Source organism: Oncorhynchus keta, chromosome 29 (assembly GCF_023373465.1).
Source record: "Oncorhynchus keta strain PuntledgeMale-10-30-2019 chromosome 29, Oket_V2, whole genome shotgun sequence".
Lineage (NCBI taxonomy): Eukaryota > Metazoa > Chordata > Actinopteri > Salmoniformes > Salmonidae > Oncorhynchus > Oncorhynchus keta.
Genome location: NC_068449.1, coordinates 18,420,521 through 18,444,733, shown reverse-complemented (window position 1 = coordinate 18,444,733; position 24,213 = coordinate 18,420,521). Strand labels below are relative to the sequence as shown.

Here is a 24,213-nt window from a genome sequence, read left to right as displayed (position 1 = left end):
CACCCATCTACACATAATACCTCATAATGACAGTGAAAACATGTTTTTAGAAATTTTACCAAATTCATTGACAATTAAATACAGAAATATTCAATTTACAGAAGTATTCACACCCCTGATTCAATACTTTGTAGAAGCAGCTATGGCAGCAAGTCTTTCTGGATAAGTCTCTAAGAGCTTTCCACACCTTGATTGTGCAACATTTGTCCATTATTCTTTTCAAAATTATTCAAGCTCTGTCAAATGAGTCATTGATCATTGCTAAACAAACCACATTCAGGTCTTGTCACAGATTTTCAAGTATATTTAGGTAAAAACTGTAACTAGGCAACTCAGGACCATTCACTGTCTTCTTGGTAAGCAACTCAAGTGTAGATTTGGTCTTGTGTTTTAGGTTATTGTCCTGCTGAAAGGTGAATTCATCTCTCAGTGTCTGGTGGAAAGCAGACTGAACCAGGTTTTCCTCTAGGATTTTGCCTGTGCTTAATTCCATTCCATTTATTTTTTATCCTGAAAAACTCCCCAGTTCTTAACGATTACAAGCATACCCATAACATGATGCAGATCCCACTATGATTGAAAAAAATGCTGAGTGGTACTCAGTAATGTGTTGCATTGGATTTGCCCCAAACATAATACTTTGTATTCAGGACAAAAAGTGAATTGATTGGCCCCATTTTTTGCAATATTACTTTAGTACCTTGTTGGAAACAGGATGCATGTTTTGGAATATTTTTAACATACAAACAAGAGACCATACTCATTGTGAGAGAAATGCCCCTATACAGTAAATTTTTCTATGATGGCACCTGTGTTAATTCATTACAGATAGTATTCAAATGCTTTTTCTTGGTTCAGAGACTTAGATAAGGATCAATTCAAAAGGAAACAGTCCCATTTTACTCTCATGTAGAAGATTTCAAATCAAATCCAATTGTATTTATCACATGCACCGAATACAACAGTGAAATGCTTAATTACGAGAAACTAAACCAACAATGCAGCTAAAAAAATAAAATAAAATAAAAATCTGGGTAAGAATAAGAAATAAGTCATTAAAAAGCAGCAGTAAAATAACAATAGCGAGACTATAAACAGTGGGGTACCGGTACAGAGTCAATGTTAGTTGACTGGTTAGTTGAGGTAATTTGTACATGTAGGTAGAGTTATTACAGTTGTAGCGGTGTAAAAGAGGAGAGGGGCAATGCAAATAGCATCGGTAGCCATTTGATTGGATGTTCAGGAGTCTTATGGCTTGGGGGGGTAAAAGCTGTTTAGAAGCCTCTTGGACCTAGACTTGGCGCTCCGGGACCGCTTGCCGTGCGGTAGCAGAGAGAACAGTCTATGACTAGGGTGACTGGAGTCTTTGACAATTTAAGGCTTTCCTCTGACATCGCCTGGTGCAGAGGTCCTGGATGGCAGGAAGCTTTTCCACACTGATGTACTGGGCCGTACGCACTACTCTCTGTAGTGCTTTGCGGTCGGAGGCCGAGCAGTTACCATACCATGCAGTGATGCAACCAGTGACATGCTCTCGATGGTGCAGCTGTAGAACCTTTTGAGGATCTGAGGACCCATGCCAAATCTTTTCAGACTCCTGAGGGGGAATAGGTGTTGTCGTGCCCTATTTACGACTGTCTTGGTGTGCTTGGACCATGTTAGTTTGTTGGTGATGTGAACTTGAAGCTCTCAACCTGCTCCACTACAGCCTCGTCGATGAGAATGGGGACATGCTCGGTCCTCTTTTTCATGTTGTCCACAATCATCTCCTTTGTCTTGATCATGTTGAGGAAGAGGTTGTTGTCCTGGCACCACACGGCCAGGTCTCTGACCTCCTCCATATAGGCTGTCTCGCCATTGTCGGTGATCAGACCTACCACTGTTGTGTCATCTGCAAACTTAATGATGGTGTTGAAGTCATGCCTGACCGTGCACGGGGGTGGAGGCATCATGTTGTGGGGGTGCTTTGCTGCAGGAGAGACTGGTGCACTTCACAAAATAGATGGCATCATGAGGCAGGACAATTATGTGGATATATTGAAGCAACATCTCAAGACATCAGTTACATCAAGTTACAGCTTGGTTGCAAATGGGTCTTCCAAATGGACAATGACCCCAAGCATACTTCCAGAGTTGTGGCAAAATGGCTTAAGGACAACAAAGTCAAGGTATTGGAGTGGTCTCTATCCTATAGAAAATTTGTGGGCAGAACTGAAAAGGTGTGTGCGAGAAAGGAGGCCTACAAACCTGACTCAGTTACACCAGCTCTGTCAGGAGGAATGGGCCAAAATTCACCCAACTTATTGTGGGAAGCTTGTGGAAGGCTACACAAAACGTTTGACCCAAGTTAAACAATTTAAAGGCAATGCTACCAAATACTAATTGAGTGTATGTAAACTTCTGACCCACTGGGAATGTGATGAAATAAATAAAAGCTTAAATAAATAATTTTCTCTACTATTATTCTGACATTTCACATTCTTAAAATAAAGCGGTGATTCTAACTGACCTAAGACAGGGAATTTTTACTCTGATTAAATGTCAGGAACTGTGAAAAACGGAGTTTAAATGTATTTGGCTAAGGTGTATGTAAACTTGACTTTTTTTGTCCAGGTGGGAAAGGGCAGTGTGGAGTGCAAAAGAGATTGCATTATTTGTGGATTTGTTAGGGCGGTAAGCAAATTGGAGCGGGTCTTGGGTTTCTGGGATAATGGTGTTGATGTGATCCATGACCAGCCTATCAAAGCACTTCATGGCTACAGCCTGTGAGTGATACATGTCAGTAGTTATATAGGCAGGTTACACAAGCATTCTTGGGCATAGATACTATGGTGGTCTGCTTAAAACATGCTGGTATTACAGACTCTGACAGGGAGAGGTTGAAAATGTCACTGAAGACACTTTCCAGTTGGTGAGCACATGCTCGCAGTACACGTCCTGGTAATCCATCTGGCCCTGCGGCCTTGTGAATGTTGACCTGTTTAAAGGTCTTACTCACATCGGCTGCAGAGAGTGGGATCACACAGTTTTCCGGAACAGCTGGTGCTGTCATGCATGTTTCAGTGCCGGGTATGAGTGTTGAGATTAGTCCCATATCAGCACTAGTGCATTTGTCACATATTAATGACAATCATTCTATATGGGGATCAGAACATACAGTATGAGCAACACTCTAATTGTATAAGAGGACCGGTCCAATCACCAGTTTTATACGTTAGCCAGGGTGGTAGGCGACCCTCCCAGTAGAGGAAATTTACCTGTCAGTCTCTGGGACAGGTGACTCCTCTGTTTACATGGAAATTAGAGATCATAAAAGGGATGATATGTGTAGTAAAGGTGAACACAGGGCTGTGAAGTGAAATCGAACAAGTTAGTCTCACTTTGTATTCCAGAAAGGGGAATTTCAGTTGTTCAATGAAGTGTATGTTTTTGTGTTCTGTAAAAATTAACTCTGTAATAATCAACCAGGAATCAAGGTTGGACCTGGTCTGTTGACACAGAATGTTATTTCTCTCTATTCAGCCTCTTGAATCAGGACTTGTGGGTCTTTCACTGTGTAGACAAAGAAAATAACACACCTTGGCAGCAGGTAGACTGTACAGGATTCTCTTTTAGTTCTGCCCTAACTCCTCATTTTCCCTGTTAGCACTTGCCCCTGCTGTTTTCACTGTCTAATAGAGCAGTGTACTGACAGACACAGAACATTGTAGTCGTTTTCCTGTTCTCTCAGCGTGTGGAGACATGGTGTGCATTCTGTCAGGTGCACCCAGCAAACTGCCTGGACCAGTTCTCGAACTGGAGCAAAAAAAGGAACTCCCTGTCTCCTAAAGTGCATAAAATACAGGAAGTGTTGCCAAGGCAGATGTCTTATACACTGAACAAAAATATAAACGCAACATGCAACAATTTCAAAGATTTTACCGAGTTACAGTAAGGAAATCAATCAATTTAAATAAATTCACTAGGTTCTAATCTATGGATTCCACAGAACTGGGAATACAGATATACATCTGACCTTGTATTCCTTTTTTGTACTCCCTGACGAAGGCCATGCAGCCGCAACGCGTCGGTTTAAAAAAAAAATGTTTCTATTTAACATGCCATACTAATAAAGGCATTTTAATCAATTACATGAAGAGTGCCCTGGTCCTCCTTTCTTTTTGATGACAGATATACAGATATACCATTTGCCTCATATAGCGCAACACATCTCCTTTGCATAGAGTTGATCATGCTGTTGATTGTGGCCTGTGGAATGCTGTCCTACTCCTCTTCAATGGCTGTGCGAAGATGCTGGATATTGGCAGGAACTGGAACACGCTGTCGTGCACGTTGATCCAGAGCATCTCAAACCTGCTCAATGGGTGACATGTCTGGTGAGTATGCAGGCCATGGAAGAACTGGGATATTTTCAACTTCCAGGAATTGTGTACCTATCCTTGCGACATGGAGCCGTGTATTATAGTGCTGTAACATGAGGTGATGGCGGAGGATGAATGGCATGACAATTGGGCCTCAGGATCTTGTCACTTCATCTCTGCATTTTAATTGCTATCGATAAAATGCAATTGTGCTGGTTGTTCGTAGCTTATGCCTGCCCATACCATAACCCCTCCGCCAACATGGGGCACTCTGTTCACAACGTTGAAATCAGCAAACAGCTTGCCCACACCATGCCATACATGGTGTCTCCCATCTGTCATGTACAGTTGAAAGAGTGAAGAGCACACTTCTCCAGCATGCTAGTGGCCATTAAAGGTGAGCATTTGCCCACTGAAGTCAGTCACGACACCGAACTGCAATCAGGTCAAGACCCTGGTGAGGACGACGAGTACGCAAATGAGCTTTCCTGTGGTGGTTTATAACAGCTTGTGTATAAATTCTTCTCTTGTGCAAACCCACTGTTTCATCAGCTGTCCTGATTGCTGGCCTCAGACGATCCCGCAGAGGAAGAAGCCAGATGTGGAGGTCCTGGGTTGGTGTGGTTGCACATGGTCTTTGGTTGTGAGGCCGGTTGGATGTACTGCTAGATTCTCTAAAATGATGTTGAAGGTGGCTTATGGTAGAGAAATGTACATTAAATTCTCTGCCAAAAGCTCTGGTGGACATTCCTGCAGTCAGTATGCCAATTGCACACTCACTCAAAACTTGAGACATCTGTGCCATTGTGTTGTGTGACAAAACTGCACATTTCAGAGTGGCCTTTAATTGAACCCAACACAAGGTGCACCTGTGTAATTATCATGCTGTTTAATTAACTTCTTGTTGTGCCACACCTGTGGAACACCTCCCTTGCAACTGGATCCTGGATTTCCTGATGGTCCGCACCCAGGTGGTAAGGGTAGGTAACAACACATCCACCACACTGAACCAGGCACAACGGCCAGGCACAACTTCAACACCATCATTAAGTTTGCAGATGACACAGTGGTAGGCCTGATCACTGACAACAATGAGACAGTCTATAGGGAGGTCAGAGACCTAACCGTGTTGTGCAAGGACAACAACCTCTCCCTCAACATGATCAAGACAAAAGAGATAATTGTGGACTACAGGAAAAGAAGGACAGAGCACACCCCCATTCTCATCGACAGGGCTGGAGTAGAGCAGGTTGAGAGCTTCAAGTTCCTTGGTGTCCACATCCCCAACAAACTAACACGGTCCAAGCACACCAAGATATTCGTGAAGAGGGCACGACAAAACCTATTCCCCCTCAGGAGACTGAAAAGACTTGGAATGGGTCCTCAGATCCTCAAAAGGTTATTTCTATAGCTGCACCATCCAAAGCATCCTGACTGTTTGCATCACTGCCTGGAATGGCAACTGCTTGGCCTCCGGCGGCAAAGCACTACAGAGGGTAGTGCGTATGGCCAAGTACATCACCGGGGCTAAGCTCCCTGCCTTCCAGGACCTCTGGACCAGGCGGTGTCAGAGGAAGTCCCTAAAAATTGTCAAAACCTCCAGCCACCCTAGCCATAGACTGTTCTCTTTGCTACCACATGGCAAGCGGTACCGGAGCACCAAGTCTAGGTCCAAGAGGCTTCTAAACAGATTTTTACAAACACCACTAATTTCTTGTTAACAAACTATAGTTTTGGCAAGTCGGTTAGGACATCTACTTTGTGCAAGCCACAAGGAATTTTTCCAACAATTGTTTACAGACAGATTATTTCACTTATAATTCACTGTATCACAATTCCAGTGGGTCAGAAGTTTACTTACAGCAAGTTGACTGTGCCTTTCAACAGCTTGAAAAATTCCAGAAAATTATGTCATGGCTTTAGAAACTTCTGATAGGCTAATTGACTTCATTTGAGTCAATTGGAGGTGTACCTGTGATGTAATTCAAGGCCTATCTTCAACCTCAGTGCCTCTTTGCTTGACATCATGGATAAAATCAAAAGAAATCAGCCAAGACCTCCACAAGTCTGGTTCATCCTTGGAAGCAATTTCCAAACGCCTGAAGGTACCACGTTCATCTGTACAAACAATAGTACACAAGTATAAATAGCATGGGACCAAGCAGCCATCATACCGCTCAGAAAGGAGACATGTTCGGTCTCCTAGAGATGAACTCAATCCCAGAACAACAGCAAAGGACCTTGTGAATATGCTGGAGGAAACAGGTACAAAAGTATCTATATCCAAAGTAAAACGAGTCCTATATTGGCATAACTTGAAAGGCCGCTCAGCAAGGAAGAAGCCACTGCTCCAAAACCTCCATAATAAAGCCAGACTACAGATTACAACTGCACATGGGGACAAAGATCATACTTTTTGGAGAAATATCCTCTGGTCTGATGAAACAAACATAGAACTGTTTGGCCATAATGACCATCGTTATGTTTGGAGGAAAAAGGGGGAGGCTTGCAAGCTGAAGAACACCATGATGTTGTGGGGGTGCTTCGCTGCAGGAGGGACTGGTGCACTTCACAAAATAGATTGCTTCATGAGGCAGGACAATTATGTGGATATATTGAAGCAATATCTCAAGACATCAGTCAGGAAGTTAAAGCTTGGTCGCAAATGGGTCTTCAAATGGACAATGACCCCAAGCATACTTCCAAAGTTGCGGCAAAATGGCTTAAGGACAACAAAGTCACGGTATTGGAGTGGCCATCACAAAGCCCTGACCTCAATCCTATAGAAAATTTGTGGGCAGAACTGAAAAGGTGTGTGCGAGCAAAGAGGCCTACAAACCTGACTCATTTACACCAGCTCTCTCAGGAGGAATGGGCCAAAGTTCACCCAACTTAATGTGAGAAGCTTGTGGAAGGCTACCCGAAACGTTTGAACCAAGTTAAACAATTTAAAGGCAATACTAACAAATACTAATTGAGTGCATGTAAACTTCTGACCCACTGGGAATGTGATGAATGACATAAAAGCTGAAATAAATCTTTCTCTCTACTATTATTCTGACATTTCACATTCTTAAAATAAAGTGGTGATCCTAACTGTCCCAAGACAGATAATTTTTACTCTGATTAATTTCAGGAATTGTGAAAAACTGAGTTTAAATGTATTTGGCTAAGGTGTATGTAAACTTCAACTGTACAGTAACGTGATAGCGTTGAATAGAAGCAAATCTCCAAACAGAGCTAACATGTTCTGACATGGATTGGGCATTAGCACAAGCAGACATGATGTTCTTTTCCATTCACCAATGGCAATGTTTGTGGTTGCCCACAAATATTATCCCAACAAAGATGCTCTTATGGCCACCTGAAAAGATACTGAGACACTTTGTCCTACGAACATCAGCCCAGCAATACAGTAAAAGTTATTGTGAACACTCTATATGAAAGCTTGTCTCTGAAGTCTTCTCATAAAAGTGGTTGTGGTATCAAAGAGATTAGCCACATCCCATTTTCTTGGAGATTTGTATTTGTATTGATCTCCATTTTCCATAGTAAGCCACCCCTGGCCTCTCAATGTCCATGAATAATAAGAATAAGGGAAGGGAATAAAGAGACCACATAGGACAGATGATACTTCTCATCTATCGCTTTCTGAAGCAACCATGTCAATGCAACAAACAAAAGTCAAAATAATGTTTCTTCAATGAATTGAGGGGAAAGAAACCCAACGAAAATGCAGGCAACTTAAAGGTCCAATGCAGACGTTTTTATCCCAATATCAAATAATTTCTGGGTCACAATGAAGTACCTTACTGTGATTTTCAATTCAAATTATTAAAAAATAAACAAATATAGCTTCTTAGCTAAGAGACATTTCTCAAGCAACAATATTGCTTGGACTGTCTGGAAGTGGGAAGGGGAAAAGTGAAAACTAGCTGTTATTGGCATGGAGATTTTGAACTCTCTTTCTTAGTTGTCTATAAACTAACAAAAAAATATGTTTTAAGTGAAGTTGTCTGAAGCCGAAAAAATAAAGGAAATTCACGAGCACCACAATGCCTACTCCACCCAAACTCTACTATGTTTTCCAGCACACAGCTTAGACCTAATACAGCTATGTTGATTTATTGTTCTTCAAACAATGTGTATGCAGGTTGCTTAGGATTCAAACCTTCACAAACAGCTTAATTCATACTCTTAGAGGAGGTGCTCCCACAATCGTCACGCCTACTCCTGCTCCCTCGCCGGTCTACTAATCACCCTTCCTGGCAACCACACCTGGACTTCATCACCACCCTGATTACTCTCCCTTCATATAGCCCTCACCACCCTCAGTCATCAGGCAGTACTGGTTCTGTTTTTCATGTCCAGACACTTCTCTTGTTTTGTAACTTGCCATGCTTGTTATTATTAAACTCATCATCTGCACCTGCTTCCTGTGTCTTCGTGACAGAATACTGCCTCAAAAATACTGGAAGCAGCAGATGATTTCACCATCTTCCAGACGGTCGAAGAACAGTGTCATCGACTGCAGCAACACCACGCCCAGCTGGCTCTACTGGGTACAACCATGAAGGAGGTCCTCTGCGTTCTCCACTGCCTTGACACCACCAGCGAGGTTCTCCATACCTCTGACAGAGGGCCTCCTACAATGGGTCGTCACAGTGAGCCAGTCCCCCAGCCTACCCAGCCATCCACCTAGGTCAGCGATGCCCAACTGTCCTTTCCGGAGAAGATTGATGGCACTCCATTGAAATGCTGTGGCTTCCTACTCCAGTGCTCCCTCTATTTTGCCTATCAGATGGGAGCCCCCACCACCAAGAGGGCCAAGGTTGCCACAGTCATTTCCTTGCTGACCAGATTGGCATTGGAGTGGGCTAATGCCATCTGGGAGAGAGGAGAGGAGGAACTCTCCTATGAGAGGTTCAGGGCGGTCTTTGACCATACTTCAGAGAGGGGAGGTGAGCAACTTTTCCAACTCCAGCAGGGTGCCCAGACCACTGCGGAGTACTCCCTCACCTTTCGGACTGTGGCAGCCTCCAGAGGATGGAATGAGCCGGTGCTCCGCACTCTATTCCGCAGTGGACTGCACGAAGAGGTCCAAACAGAGTTGGCATGTCGAGATGACAACATATCCTTGGATGCTCTCATCGCAATGGCCATCCGTCTGGATAACCTTCTTCGGAGTGTTGGTGTCCACCTCGCCACTTACCTCCCTGCTTTGGCTGTCCTGATGCAGAGCCTGAACCCATGGAGGTAGGGGCCACACACCTCTCCACGGCAGAGCGGCATTGCCGGAAGAGGCACCAGCTTCAGTGGTGTCCGGTGCATCCTAACCCAGGTTCCACAAGAGCAGAGCTGTGTAGGCGTGAGTCTTCCATTATCGTTAACACCAAACCCTTTCTGGTTCCCATTTCACTGGCAGGCTGTCCCTCAGGTGTTGTCTCTACAGCTCTAGTGGACTCCGGTGACGCAGGGAACTTTATCAACCAGGCCCTTGCCTCCTCCCTGAAGTTAACCTCATACCCTCTCTCCTCTTCTTTTCCTGTCCAAGCCCTGGATATGCGACCATTGGGATCCGGCACAATTACTCAGGTCACAGCACCACTCACCCTCACGTGGGACCCAAGCACCAGGAAAGCCTTCCCTTCTTCATCACCGTACCCACACACAAAGTCACCCTTGGCCTCCCGTGGCTCGAACTCCATAACCTCAAGGTCTCTTGGTCAAAGATGAGAATCTCCGAATGGGGACCAGGATCCCGGAAGACCTTCTTTCCTGCACCCTGTGATTCCACGTTAGTGGAGGGTCCTGTGAGTGTCCTCCAGCCCATCAAGCGGTCCTCCACTGCAGTGAGGCTCCCGTGTTCCATCCTGGTGATCCCGTCTGGCTCTCCACCAGGAATCTTCCGCTCCTTCTGCCCTGCCGGAAGTTGAGCCTCCGATTTGTGGGGCCTTCAAGGTCCTCCGGAGGGTCAATGAGCTAACCTATCGGATAGAACTCCCTGTCAACTACCGGATCTCACCCTCCTCACTCTCATGTTTCCCTCCTCAGGCCGGTGGTTTCTAGTCCCCTGGCTGATGCCACCCCCCCCACCCGGGACATCGAGGGGACCCCTACCTATGCTGTTTGGCTTCCGTCTGGCCACTCTACTATAAAGGCCTGATTGGTGGAGTGCTGCAGAGATGGTTGACCTTCTGGAAGGTTCTCCCATCTACACAGAGGAACTCTGAAGCTCCCCCCGATTTCTCAGTTTGGCTGGGCGGCCAGCTCTAGGAAGAGTTTTGGTGGTTCCCAACTTCTTCTATTTAAGAATGATGGAGGCCACTGTGTTCTTGGGGAACTTCAATGCTCCCCAGACCTGTGCTTCGACACAATCCTGTCTCGGAGCTCTACGGACAATTCCTTTGACCTCATGACATGGTTTTTGGATCTGACATGCTCTGTCAACTGTGGGACCTTATATAGACAGGTGTGTGCCTTTCCAAATCTTGTCCAATCAATTGAATTTACCACCGGTGGACTCCAAGTTGTAGAAACATCTCAAGGATGATCAATGGAAACAGGATGCACCTGAGCTCAATTTCAAGTCTAATAGCAAAGGGTCTGAATACTTATGTAAATAAGGTATTTCTATTTTTTTATTTGTAATAAATTTGCAAACATTTATTAACCTGTTTTTGCTTTGTCATTATGGGGTATTGTTGTACATTGATGATTAAAAATGTGTATTTAATACATTTTACAATAAGGATGTAACATAACTACATTTGGAAAAAGGGAAGGGAGCTGAATGCACTGTATTTCCTATTTAACAAAACTGTATGAATATACATTTAGATTTTTTTTCTAAATAAAGTATAATCAATTTATAAAATGACTAACTATAAGATTTCACTTTCCTTATAACTGTAGAATATGTATTTGTATATTTAGTGTTAGAGAACATGTCTGTAAATCGATATCTGAATGTGCTACAGCGTTATGCTGCGTTATGATGTAATGATTCCAGGCATATGCGTTGTTAGTGGCTGTGATGTAGGGTTCAGCCAGGAGTTGATGGACGGTCGGGAGAGCGAATGAAATGGAAGGAGTGACATCCCAGCTTCAAGTGGTGTCAGATTTCCCATCCTGCTTCACACAGGCAAAAGATACAGTAAGTAACATGATAAGTAATTGTTTTGCCTTTATGGAAAAAACTGAAAGGATTAATTCCCTTGATGATTTGAGAGTGCCCCTGCCATGCCCCACCTCTTCATCCCACAATAGAGAGCTACCTTGGACCAGGTAAACGTTTGATACTTTCCACCAATCGGGTGTGAGGAACAGCAGAAGAACAACAACTGTTATTCACCTCTGGGTGTGGTGGTCTCTTACTTTAGTGGAGGGCTGGAGGCCTTCTGGAACACGTTTTAACTGGAAGAAAGGACTGTGCATGGAAACTATTTATTGTGTTAGTCATTTTTTAAAATTTGGTTTGAGTATGTAATATTGTAGTTCTTTCATCAACCAACACATTATTAGGCTAATCCATTGTTGTCACTAAGAATCACCTGACATTAACCATAATATCTGAGCTCTAATTGATCAAGTAAACTATATAAAATGGGTCTATTTGCTTTTGTGTTAGTAAGGGAATAACACAGGAAAGTTTAATAATTAGTCAAACCAGATGTGTTTTATTATATTTTACATATAATATGCCATGTGAAGGACAAATTCACAATTTCTTTATCATTGTAAAAGTGCAGTCTGGACTGTCAGGAGGCAGATATCTATCGAACTGGTGTGATTAGTGGATGCTTCAGACCGATCATAAAAGAGCGAAGAGTTGTGTATTCCAGCGAAAAAAATCTGTAAATCCTACAGCTACAAGAATTTTTCCCCCCACCCACAGGCATACTCCAACGACCCATTACTCAAGACAACGACGTTCTACCTGAAGAGCGGTCTAAATCTCGGCGTAAAACGAATTAACCCAAAATAAATCTACAGGAAAAAAAAGTGATTTATGAACAAAAGCACAAACAACGGATTAACATTTGTTAAGTAAGTGGAATGTAGGCTATCTATTTTTTTAAATGTAATCTGTTACTTACTTTTGGTGTGTGAATGAGTTGAGCATGGGGTGTAGGCATTTGTATTGTTTTATTGCGTTGGTGTTAAATTGTAGCCTACGTTTTGACATGCGTCACCTATTCAATTGACGTTGTTTGACAAAATTCGGAGATTTACCGTACATTGTACCAACGTATCATAAAAGTTTATACAGCCACCTGAAAATGCGCAATAGAAGAGGTTATGAGTAAAAGCTAGTTTGATGAAGAACCATGGTGCCTGTACGTTGAACTGTATCCATTCCTTTTTTGGGGATAATGTTGGAACAGTTCACATTGGCTTTATGTTACATTTTTAAGCAGGCATGAGCAATGACGGGAATAAAGAAAAAAATAGAGAAAGATGATGGGCACTGATGTCCTTCCCTGTACAGCCAAACAGTAAACTTCTGATTTATTAGGAAAATCATACTTATCCAATATCACAGACATCCCAACTGTTATAGCTAGGTCGGTGTGTGGTAAAGCAAGTGAAACCAATACCTACTATAGCAGCATATGTCTTCATTTGCATTGCCACCTTGCTCAATTGTAATTTCCCCCCCAAAATTCGAATTGATCAATTGCCACATTTACAGTGCATTCGGAAAGTATTCAGACACCTTGACTTTTTCCACATTTTGTTACGTTACAGCCTTATTCTAAAATGTATTAAATTAAATACCCCATAATGACAAAACAGGTTTTTAGAAATGTTTGCAAATGTATTACAAATAAATACCTGATTTACAAACAGTACCAGTCAAAAGTTTGGACACACCTACTCATTCCAGGGGTTTTCTTTATTTTTACTAATTTCTACATAAAGTCACCAAAAGACTCTCAGACCATGAGCAACAAGATTCTCTGGTCTGATGAAACCAAGATTGAACTCTTTGGCCTGAATGCCAAGCATCATGCCTGGAAGAAACCTGGCACCATCCCTACAGTGAAGCATGGTGGTGGCAGTTTTTCAGCGGCAGGGACTGGGAGACTATTCAGGATCAAGGGAAAGATGAATGGAGCAAAGTACAGAGAGATCCTTGATGAAAACCTGCTCCAGAGTGCTCAGGACCTCGGACTGGGGTGAAGGTTCACCTTCCAACAGGACAACGTCCCTACGCACACAGCCAAGACAACGCAGGAGTGACTTCAGGACAAGTCTCAATGTCCTTGAGTGGGTCAGCCAGAGCCCGGTCTTGAACCCGATCGAACATCTCTGGAAAGACCTGAAAATAGCCCCATCCAACCTGACAGAACTTGAGAAGATCTGCAGAGAAGAATGGGAGAAACTCCCCAAATACAGGTGTGCAGAGCTGCGTCAGAGGTGCTTCAACAAAGTACTGAGTAAAGGGTCTGAATACTTATCTAAATATGATATTATTATTATTTATTTTTTTATAAATGTGCAAACATTTCTAAAAACCTGTTTTTGCTTTGTCATTGTGGGGTATTGTGTGTAGATTGAGGGGGGGTTAATCAATTTTAGAATAAGGCTGTAATGTAAGAAAATGTGGAAAAATTCAAAAGGTCTGAATACTTTCCGAATGCACTGTACATGTGTGTAAACCTTTTGGTTGTGTAAACCTTCTCAGGTAAATATTACAAGGATAAAAGGTGATCTTTGTTGACAAAGTTCACTTTATATGCATGTCAACATGTGGGATATGTGGAAATATACTAATGACAAATCTATTGAAAAGGGGAAACAAAATGCCAGTGCATTCAAGTTCATTTCTCAAAAAATAGATATTATACTTCTGGTTTCTATAAAAGGCACATCAAAGTAATAGCCCTACACCCACCCAACAATCTTTAAGTGATTGTGAAATTAATTCATACCATACCATATATTGATGCCTCTCTCCCCCATCGTCTCTTTTATCTACTCAGGTTGCTCCAGTAATCCATAGTAATCAAACTAAAGAAAGCTCATTCTAAAAAGGTGGGCTGTCAACATCCAGCCCCAATCATGGATTGGAAGACCTTCCAAGCCCTCCTGAGTGGGGTGAATAAGTACTCCACTGCTTTCGGCCGTATCTGGCTCTCTGTGGTGTTTGTGTTCAGGGTAATGGTGTACGTGGTGGCGGCAGAACGCGTGTGGGGCGATGAGCAGAAGGACTTTGACTGCAACACCAAGCAGCCCGGCTGTGCTAACGTCTGCTACGACCACTACTTCCCCATCTCGCACATCCGCCTGTGGGCCCTGCAGCTCATCTTCGTCACCTGCCCCTCCTTGATGGTGGTGATGCATGTGGCGTATCGCGATGAACGTGAGCGGAAGTACCATGCCAAGCATGGCAACAAGGCCAAGCTGTACGAGAACACAGGCAAAAAGCACGGCGGCCTCTGGTGGACCTACCTGCTCAGCCTCTTCGTCAAGACAGGCATCGAGATCTCCTTCCTCTACATCCTCCACAAAATCTATGACAGCTTCTACCTGCCCAGGCTGGTCAAGTGTGAGGTCAGCCCATGCCCCAATCAGGTGGACTGCTACATCGGCCACCCCACAGAGAAGAAGGTCTTCACCTACTTCATGGTGGGCGCCTCGGCCCTCTGCATCGTGCTCAACGTCTGTGAGATCATCTACCTCATCTCCAAGGGCATCGCTCGCAAAGCACAAAAGATGAAGAGAAGAGAGCGCACCTTGGCCTTGCATGAACGGTACAACAAGGAGAATTCCTGCAGCGACTGCAGCACTCTACCTATGTCTCGGCTGGAGAAACAATCCTTAAATCCCCAGTTTCCAGGCCACCTACAAGCCACCTTACCGGCTCATATGCATGTTTCTGCCCCTAACCTGTCCTAGAGTGGATGTCCACTCTATCCCAAGACTGAACCAAACATGAAGGCCTATGGAGCCAGGCCTCACCTTATTGGTCAAGCCTGTATGAGAGACAGACTTTTCTCAAAGTCTCTACTGCCCTAGCTTTTACTGCCCTATACTGCCATGGAGCAAGGCTTTGTATTGATGTACATGACCCTGGGGCTAGACAAGCCTGTCGTGAGCCACATTCCATTTTATACAACTAAACTCTTACTGCCAGACTGAATAACGAACCATTCCAACCCATTTCCCTTTACTATCAACGTTTCCCTTTCAATGCAACATAGTGAAACAACATGAACTATGCAAGAGTTAGCATGCAAAACTACTGTCTCTATGCAATACATTTTTTGTAGGAAAAACGCATCGGAGTAGGATTCTATTGCATTGACACGCATGACTCAGACCGTACTCTACACAGACCGGTGTGAAATAACCAATCAGAGCTGCAGTAGGCCTATTTAAGAAATTAGGCCTGCGGGGGTGTGGTTTATGGCCAATATACATCGTGCATAAGAAGGGCTGTTCTCTGCACGACGCAATGTGGAGTGCCTGGACACAGTCCTTAGCCGTGATATATTTGCCATATACCACAAACCTCCGAAGTGCCTTATTGCTATTATAAACTGGTTACCAATGTAATTAGAACAGTCTGATATACCACAGCTTTCAGCTAGTCAGCATTCAGAGCTCGAACCACCCAGTTTATAAATGCAAATTGATCATTGCCATGTATGGATCTGTGCCATTCGCTTTGAACTTGACTGTGTTTACAGCATGAGCGGTCGTGAGTAGATGCGCTTTTTTATTTATCAAAGCGAGAGCTGCTTGTAGCCACATGTGCACATTTTGTTCATATCCTTTGCTAGTTAGTGAGTTATTAGCCCAGTTATAAATCATTTGTAGTCAGCAATGGGGGAGTGATTGCTTCATACAAGAGCACAAAACGTGTACATTTCTTTGAAAATATGAATAGAGTATGAGCTTTTTTTTGTTGTCTTAAAGGGGCAGTGTTGTATTTTGAGACAGGTTTGACTAAGCTAAGTAGCCAATAGGCAGCAGAGGGTAACATCATTTTTCTGATTCTCTGAAATAATGTTATGGGAATAATACTGCATGTTATTTTGTAAAGTGGTTTCTTACATCAAACAATACAATAACCTTTTCAGTCACCTCATTGTCTGAAGGACAAGGTAATGTTAAACCCTGCATGTTTTCTTTTAAATCTCATGGAATGTAGGGCTACATTGAAGATCACACATTGGCTGCTACTGTAGGGTGAATGATAGAACAGCTATTTCAATGTTAAAATGTTATGAGACACACTTTCTCCATTGTTTTTGATGGTAGGCCTACATTATGATCAAATAGCCACAGTAGCCTTCTTGACCACCGTCTGAACCTGTAACTTAAAGTGGGTACAGCCTCAACGTTCACATTAAACACGCGCTGGAAGTTGCACAGAATTTTCACAACGGTCAAGTTTGCGCTCAGCAGACATGAAATTTGCTCTGTGCCAAAAGGTATTTGAGGGAACAGGTGGGAGGGCGAAGAGTGAAATGCTCATAGGGAACTATTTTGTCAGAGTGACAAGCATGTATTCAAGACACACCTGGCGGAGGTATTCACCCACATCACCAATACTTTGGAGGTGTGCTAAGGCGCTCTAGAAACAGAGACTACTAGAAAGAAAATGCATTTCAGAGATTTGCTTATTAATTACTGAAATGTGTCGTTTCTTGCCTCAAAGACATTTGTATACTCTCTGTTTTATGACTTCAATATGAGACAACAGAATGATAACAAATATCTTTGCTTTGACAGTGTTGGTGCAAGATTAGTCTAAACTGGACAGTGGCTTACCACTACATGGCGATGGTGCACCAACATAATTAATCATTTATTTTATTTTATTTAAAGCATGCATTCTAATAGAAGCTCCTCTATCATTTAATCACTTTTTAAAATTGTTTTACTCTATTACATGACTACATCTGCATGGTTCCTCTCATATTTATGTTGTAATGCCACAACAGATTGTCTGTGTTTGTACATGTTTGTACACAAATGTTCCTCATCCAAAGCCTATGTTGATTCAAATGAGAGACAAGGAATGCTGCTGTTTAATTTATCAAGTCCACGTATCCAAGTAAATGCTGGAAAGCTGGAGCACAAAATCTGACTACAGAGAAAAGTGGATAAAACAATGTTTCTCAGTGAACAATGGTGTGGACACCTGATAGCCTCACATTGTCAGGAATAGAACCTTCACAATCAGCTTCAAACTTCTGTTTTGTACATTATTTTTTATAAATAAAATATGAACATTTATTTTACTTTGGTATCATTCATATTACAGTAGTGAACTTCATTCCTGTTCCTGTTTCACTTTATCTGGAAAGTTACTCTTCAGGTAACTCTTTATTCAGTAATATTCGATATTTGGCCCCATTTCTGTCTGACTTAGCCTGAGTGACTAGATCAGAGCATATCTAATCAGGACCTTAAAACAGCCCCATGTGACATACAGGACCAAGCCAGCAGCACAGGGCAATGAAGTCCTGTTTATACAGGATGTTTCATTCATTAATGTACACACATGCACAGAGAGTGAATAGATGTTCCCAACACAGTCTTGGTTTTTGGCATACCATTGCTTTAGGGTACATTTTCATTTAGAAGTCAGAATTTCTCTGATGTTTATGTCCAAGTCATTGTTGGCTCATACGTATCAACCAGGTAAGGACAACATTTTATTTGAATGTTTCTCTAGGACTCTGAAGTGTAAGCAAGCTAAAGGAATCTCAGTATAGCAGATCCAGCTTCTCCGTCAGGTTCTCTGTCGCTTACTACTAGGTGTGGAAGACAAACACTGCCTGTTTGTTCTGTATCACTTGCTTTACATTAAGTGCAAAATCCCAACCTCTCAGAACATGACTCAGCCATTACCTCACACCACTGAGATGACGGTTAGGGTTCCATTCAATCAGTATCGCTTAAGCGTTACAGATTGCGTGACCTACATTTTCGACTGAGCAGACATATGCAGCGTTTACCGTGACTGCAGTCTCCGCTAACATGGGAACATGGCCTTTACATTTCTATCACACTGTAACACTGAACTTCAGCGATACAGATTAAATCCAGCCCTTAGTCCATAGAAGACTCCGATTCTATTCCTGTACAGTACGTCCTATGGTATCTCAATGATACTGCCTTTGATTGGTTTTGGAGTGCCATGAATGAATTATTATATACAGTGGGGCAAAAAAGTATTTAGTCAGCCACGAATTGTGCATGTTCTCCCACGTAAAAAGATGAGAGAGGCCTGTAATTTTCATCATAGGTACACTTCAACTATGACAGACAAAATTAGAAAAAAAATCCAGAAAATCACATTGTAGGATTTTTTATTAATTAATTAGCAAATTATGGTGGAAAATAAGTATTTGGTCAATAACAAAAGTTTATCTCAATACTTTGTTATATACCCTTTGTTGACAATGACAGAGGTCAAACGTTTTCTGAATGTCTTCACATGGGTTTTCACACACTGTTGCTGGTATTTTGGCCCATTCCTCCATACAAATCTCCTCTAGAGCAGTGATGTTTTGGGGCTGTTGCTGGGCAACACGGACTTTCAACTCCCTCCAAAGATTTTCTATGGGGTTGAGATCTGGAGACTGGCGAGGCCACTCCAGGACCTTGAAATGCTTCTTACGAAGCCACTCCTTCGTTGCCCGGGCGGTGTGTTTGGGATCATTGTCATGCTGAAAGACCCAGCCACGTTTCATCTTCAATGCCCTTGCTGATGGAAGGAGGTTTTCACTCAAAATCTCACGATACATGGCCCCATTCATTATTTCCTTTACACGGATCAGTCGTCCTGGTACATTTGCAGAAAAAAAGCCCAAAAGCATGATGTTTCCACCCCCATGCTTCACAGTAGGCATGGTGTTCTTTGGATGCAACTCCGCATTCTTTGTCCTCCAAACACGACGAGTTGAGTTTTTACCAAAAAGTTCTATTTTGGTTTCATCTGACCATATAACATTCTCCCAATCTTCTTCTGGATCATCCAAATGCTCTCAAGCAAACTTCAGACAGGCCTGGACATGTACTGGCTTAAGCAGGGGGACACGTCTGGCACTGCAGGATTTGAGTCCCTGGCGGCGTAGTGTGTTACTGATGGTAGGCTTTGTTACTTTGGTCCCAGCTCTCTGCAGGTCATTCACTAGGTCCCCCCCGTGTGGTTCTGGGATTTTTGCTCACCGTTCTTGTGATCATTTTGACCCCACGGGGTGAGATCTTGCGTGAAGCCCCAGATCGAGGGAGATTATCAGTGGTCTTGTATGTCTTCCATTTCCTAATAATTGCTCCCACAGTTGATTTCTTCAAACCAAGCTACTTACCTATTGCAGAATCAGTCTTCCCAGCCTGGTGCAGGTCTACAATTTTGTTTCTGGTGTCCTTTGACAGCTCTTTGGTCTTGGCCATAGTGGAGTTTGGAGTGTGACTGTTTGAGGTTGTGGACAGGTGTCTTTTATACTGTTAACAAGTTCAAACAGGTGCCATTAATACAGGTAACGAGTAGAGGACAGAGGAGCCTCAAAGAAGAAGTTACAGGTCTGTGAGAACCAGAAATCTTGCTTGTTGACCAAATACTTATTTTCCACCATAATTTGCAAATAAATTCATTAAAAATCCTACAATGTGATTTTCTGGATTTTTTACTCTCATATTGTCTGTCATGGTTGATGACAATTACAGGCCTCTCTCATATTTTTAAGTGGGAGAACTTGCACAATTGGTGGCTGAATAAATACTTTTTTGCCCCACTGTATTTTTTAACCTTTATTTAACTAGGCAAGTCAGTTAAGAACAAATTCTTATTTACAATGACAGCCTAGGAACAGTGGGTTGTTCAGGGGCAGAACGGCAGCTTTTTACCTTGTCAGCTCAGGGATTCGATCGAGCAACCTTTTGGGTTACTGGCCCAACGCTCTAACCACTAAGCTACCTGCCGCAAGCAATGTGGATTCCTCAACTGGTCTAGTGTTATAAACTCACCAGAACTCTAGGTGATTCATCTCTATGTCCTGGTTGGGTAGGCAGTGTCATGCTTCATCATGTCATATTTCGGCTACACTTCCGTTAGCTGTGTCACAGACACTGGCTGTGTAAATGCACAATGCCATTTGTTCAATTAAATATACATAACACATTCATTAAAGAGTATTTGTATTTATTTAAATACAGCAATGAATTTAGCTTCCTTAGAGTTATGATAAAGTTTTCTAACAGTGTCATTTCAGAAGTGCAACCTTTTACAATAAATATTTACATTCACAAATGAGACACACCAAAACCAAGAATTAAACAGACGAAAACATTCAAATTCTATTAAAACTGCTGGAATGACGGACTTTACTGCCCTAATATGGTAGGTTTGCAAATCCCAAGTGGTTTTCAAGTAAGGATAGTCGGAAGATGACAATAACAAACATGACAACACAATGGCTAAATCCTGTGACTCCCTGTCCCATAATATAAATCAATTAGTTGATTCTCATCAATAGATCTGTTTTCTATTCCACTCTGCAAACATCAAGGTCTGTTTTAGATACCTACTGCAATATACTGGCATTACTCATCCCTTAGCCACAGTTCCAACAGCTGGCTGAACATGAAGATTGACAAATAAGGACAAGGCTGTTTGTACACCCAAATGGTCAATACAACAATAACTGTCAATAATACCTTCATTTAACTTTCTGTTGATTCAAGTTTGGTATGAGATACATATTCAACAGCATAATTTACTTTGAATAAACCGTTTGTGCATTTGCAATGAGCACACAGAGGGAGAGGACAAGGCACCAGGTGTATGGAGGACATGAGAAGAATGAGAAGGCACCACTTGAGCAAGGCTTTCCAACTATTTGGATGTTTTCATTTATAAGAAAGGTACTTGACTTATATCAAATAACGGAACACACACAGTTCTTACAACCGCTTTTACCTACAGCTAAATCAAAGTATTTTACATCTAAGTGACACAGGTGTGTGTGTGCCTTGCCTTGGTAATGCCTTCTGGCCATGTCTGTAGGTAACATTTGTGACATCCCTCTTATAGGCCTTCGTGGAGCCAGGTTCAGAGTTTGCAGGTTGCCTGGGCCACTTTAGAGCTAGTCTTTCTGTTCAGTGAACGACAGATGAACGCTCCAGCATCCATCAGCTTGGGCAGGTCCACTCCCTGAGACAGAGGGAGAAGGAGGACAACAGAGTCACACTGAAACAGGGAACTTTACATGTGTATTGACCAGTTTAAAAAGGGAACTGGGACTCCTCCCGGTCAAACGTGTTGTGTTAAAAGTAAACACTGAAGACAATTCATTTTTCAATGCACAGGAAGTAGAACATTTTCTCGTAACAGATTGCCAGACTATTGGACTGAGGGAGGAAGTGAAAGAGGGAGACTGATAAAGAAAGAGTGGGAAGAGGTGAATTCTCACCGTCTGAATGCCGAGTCCATGCAGCATGTACACCACATCCTCTGTGGCCACATTCCCAGAAGCCCCTTGTGCATATGGACACCCGCCCAGGCCAGCCACAGATGAGTCCACAACACTGATGCCCATCTGCAAAAACAAACAACATCTTCATGCCAAAAGTATTGCAGTACTTTTTATACACCAAATCAGAGGAGTCCTCTATATTGCACTCAGTTTCAGGTCTTACTGTGCAGTACCTGCAGGGCGATGAGGATGTTGGCCAGAGCCTGACCATAGGTGTCATGGCAGTGGACTGCCAAGGCGTCAACAGGCACCTCCCTGCTCACTGCCTCCAGCAACTCAGCCATGCCGCCCGGTGTACCCACACCTATGGTGTCGCCCAGAGAGATCTCATAGCAACCCATGGAATACAGACGCTTGGCTACCTGCATTAGAGAAAGCAACAGGTGAAATCTTCAAGCAGGTTTAAACCTCTATGACACTGTTAATAAAATCTATTTGGAGTATAATTACATTATATGGGAAGATGAAGAGACAGTTCTCAGTGCCAAGTAATAGAATGCTGGGCTTGGTCTGAGTCAGAGGAACTCACCTGAGCCACTTTGTCTGGTGACACCTGGCCCTCATATGGGCATCCCAGCACACATGACACATACCTGAGGGAACAGAGCAAGGAGGTGAGACTGATGCCCTGGAGTCAAACAACATGACGTCTTAGAGAACTGTAAACAACCCTACAGCATTTGATAGACTTTCCCATTGAAAATCACGACCGCTCCCATTTTCTTCCTCTGCCTCTCCCTATGTCTGTCTGTCAATCTTACCCTCTGACTCGCACACCGGCCTCTTTGGCTGCTTTGGTGACCTCCTCAAAGCGCTGCAGGCTCTCATCCACAGAGCAGTTGATGTTCTTCTTACTAAACAGCTCAGAAGCAGCGCCAAATATGGCCACCTCTGCTGCTCCTGCCTTCACCTGAGAAAATAACCAGCAACATACTTGCTCAATACCTACAGTCTACAAATACCACAGTGCTTACAATGGTTTAATAATTAGCTTTGATGGAATTATTAAGTTACTGAGTTACATAAGTTACTGAGTTACATGAGTTACTCAAACATCTCTGTGTTTCTGTTATGTGTCTATTTGATGTTGAGGTGACACAGTAAGCACAATAACAGGTGCATGGAGCCAATCAGAGGTATGTACAGCTGCCTGGAAGCCCTTGAGGTTGGGGGTCAGTACGGGATAGGACACACCAGGCCGTCTGTTGATCCCCTTCATCACCTCTACCTGGTCGGCCATCTGTCAATCAGGAGGGACAGGACACATCACGAATGATGCAATTGCAACTATTTTCATAGTTGAATGAATACAGTATCCATAATACACATCTGTAAAGCAAACTATGGTCGTCGCATGGACACCGATATTCAGTGATGATCTGGAATATACAATGTGAAAGGACATGTTGTTGAGTAAACAAAACACTCTAGTAAGCTCACCTGTGGGACCCATTCTGGAGAGACAAAGCTTGTGGCTTCAATGACAGGAAGGCCTGCCTCTGAGAGCATGTCAATCAGGTGAATCTTAACTTCAGTAGGGACAAGAGTCTAACAGGGACAGCAGGAGAGAGACATGAGTTATGACAATAACATCTGCAACAGGTGACTTTTGACACAGTTCCCCAGAACTGTAAAAATACTTCCTGGTTCCTCATGAGTTTGAGCGACGCCCACCCAGCCACACCTGCTCTATTCAATGCACCACAAAAAAATATGTAATTCACCGGTGGACTCAGCAAAAAAAGCATGAAATCCTAATAATGTGGAATACTACTACACCTTTTCATTCTGAAGACCATCTCTGGGTCCAACCTCCACTATCTTTACCCTCTGTGGGAGAGCCTTCCCTGCAGATGCACCAACCTGTACCTGTCAACAACAGAGGTAAGTGTGAGACAGTACACGTAGCTAACTACAAGTAAATACACACACACCACATTATGGCTATGACATTGCTCGTTATAACAAAATAGAGTATTTCACGCACATTTTAAAAGCGGTCTTTAGCATTCATTTTAACCAACAGTTAGCTAGTACTGTAGTAATCTTAGCTAGCTAAATTAGGGTAATAACAGGCACTTGTGTTTATCAAATAAAACATGGATTTAAAAAAACAAGCCACTGCACTGGAGAGACGTTGAAGAAAGAAAACACACGGACTTACTGATTTCGCCACTGCTGCTGAACAACTGAAGGATAAACATTGATGACCCATTCTAGAACCAAAGGTGCTTCTGTTGACAAATCTCATGACAGCCGCCATGTTCGTCCAGCCTTAGCAGTGACGTAAATTTCTTCTTTGGGATTGGGTTGGCAGATAGCATCCAACTTTAAGGTGCATACACCGCCAC

General features: G+C 42.9%; 2 protein-coding genes across 6 annotated transcripts; one reads left to right on the top strand and one right to left on the bottom strand.

The window, feature by feature from the left end:
- The first annotated feature begins 8,593 nt into the window (after positions 1-8,593).
- gjb3 (gap junction protein beta 3) lies at positions 8,594-17,620 on the top strand. 4 transcript variants are annotated; one of them, XM_035742654.2, is made up of 3 exons: positions 8,594-11,517; positions 12,259-12,410; positions 14,351-17,620. In XM_035742654.2, the coding sequence occupies exon 3, from the start codon at positions 14,430-14,432 to the stop codon at positions 15,264-15,266; it is 837 nt and encodes a 278-aa protein (XP_035598547.1). In that variant the 5' UTR covers positions 8,594-11,517; positions 12,259-12,410; positions 14,351-14,429; the 3' UTR covers positions 15,267-17,620. The 4 variants fall into 4 exon arrangements, with proteins under 4 accessions (XP_035598547.1, XP_035598545.1, XP_052342104.1 ...); XM_035742652.2 differs by having other exon boundaries at positions 11,516-11,648; XM_035742651.2 differs by lacking the exon at positions 8,594-11,517 and adding an exon at positions 11,668-11,814.
- A 2,892-nt stretch (positions 17,621-20,512) lies between these two features.
- Positions 20,513-24,179, bottom strand: hmgcl (3-hydroxy-3-methylglutaryl-CoA lyase). 2 transcript variants are annotated; one of them, XM_035742649.2, is made up of 9 exons: positions 24,027-24,179; positions 23,642-23,731; positions 23,303-23,410; positions 23,007-23,102; positions 22,624-22,772; positions 22,392-22,455; positions 22,036-22,224; positions 21,800-21,925; positions 20,513-21,540 (listed from the first exon to the last, which is right to left on the bottom strand). In XM_035742649.2, the coding sequence occupies exons 1-9, from the start codon at positions 24,123-24,125 to the stop codon at positions 21,439-21,441; spliced, it is 1,023 nt and encodes a 340-aa protein (XP_035598542.1). In that variant the 5' UTR covers positions 24,126-24,179; the 3' UTR covers positions 20,513-21,438. The 2 variants fall into 2 exon arrangements, with proteins under 2 accessions (XP_035598542.1, XP_035598543.1); XM_035742650.2 differs by having other exon boundaries at positions 23,642-23,725; positions 24,027-24,159.
- Positions 24,180-24,213: the final 34 nt, after the last annotated feature.

Bases quoted from the DNA above. Each gene is read 5' to 3' on its own strand.
- hmgcl (XM_035742649.2), bottom strand. From the start codon at position 24,125: ATGGCGGCTGTCATGAGATTTGTCAACAGAAGCACCTTTGGTTCTAGA. The intron at 22,773-23,006 runs GTACATACCTCT...TTATTTTCTCAG, and splicing joins TCAAGGGCTTCCAGGCAGCT to GTGAAGGCAGGAGCAGCAGA. The intron at 21,926-22,035 runs GTACTGCACAGT...TTGTTTTTGCAG, and splicing joins ACATCCTCATCGCCCTGCAG to ATGGGCATCAGTGTTGTGGA.
- gjb3 (XM_035742654.2), top strand. From the start codon at position 14,430: ATGGATTGGAAGACCTTCCAAGCCCTCCTGAGTGGGGTGAATAAGTAC.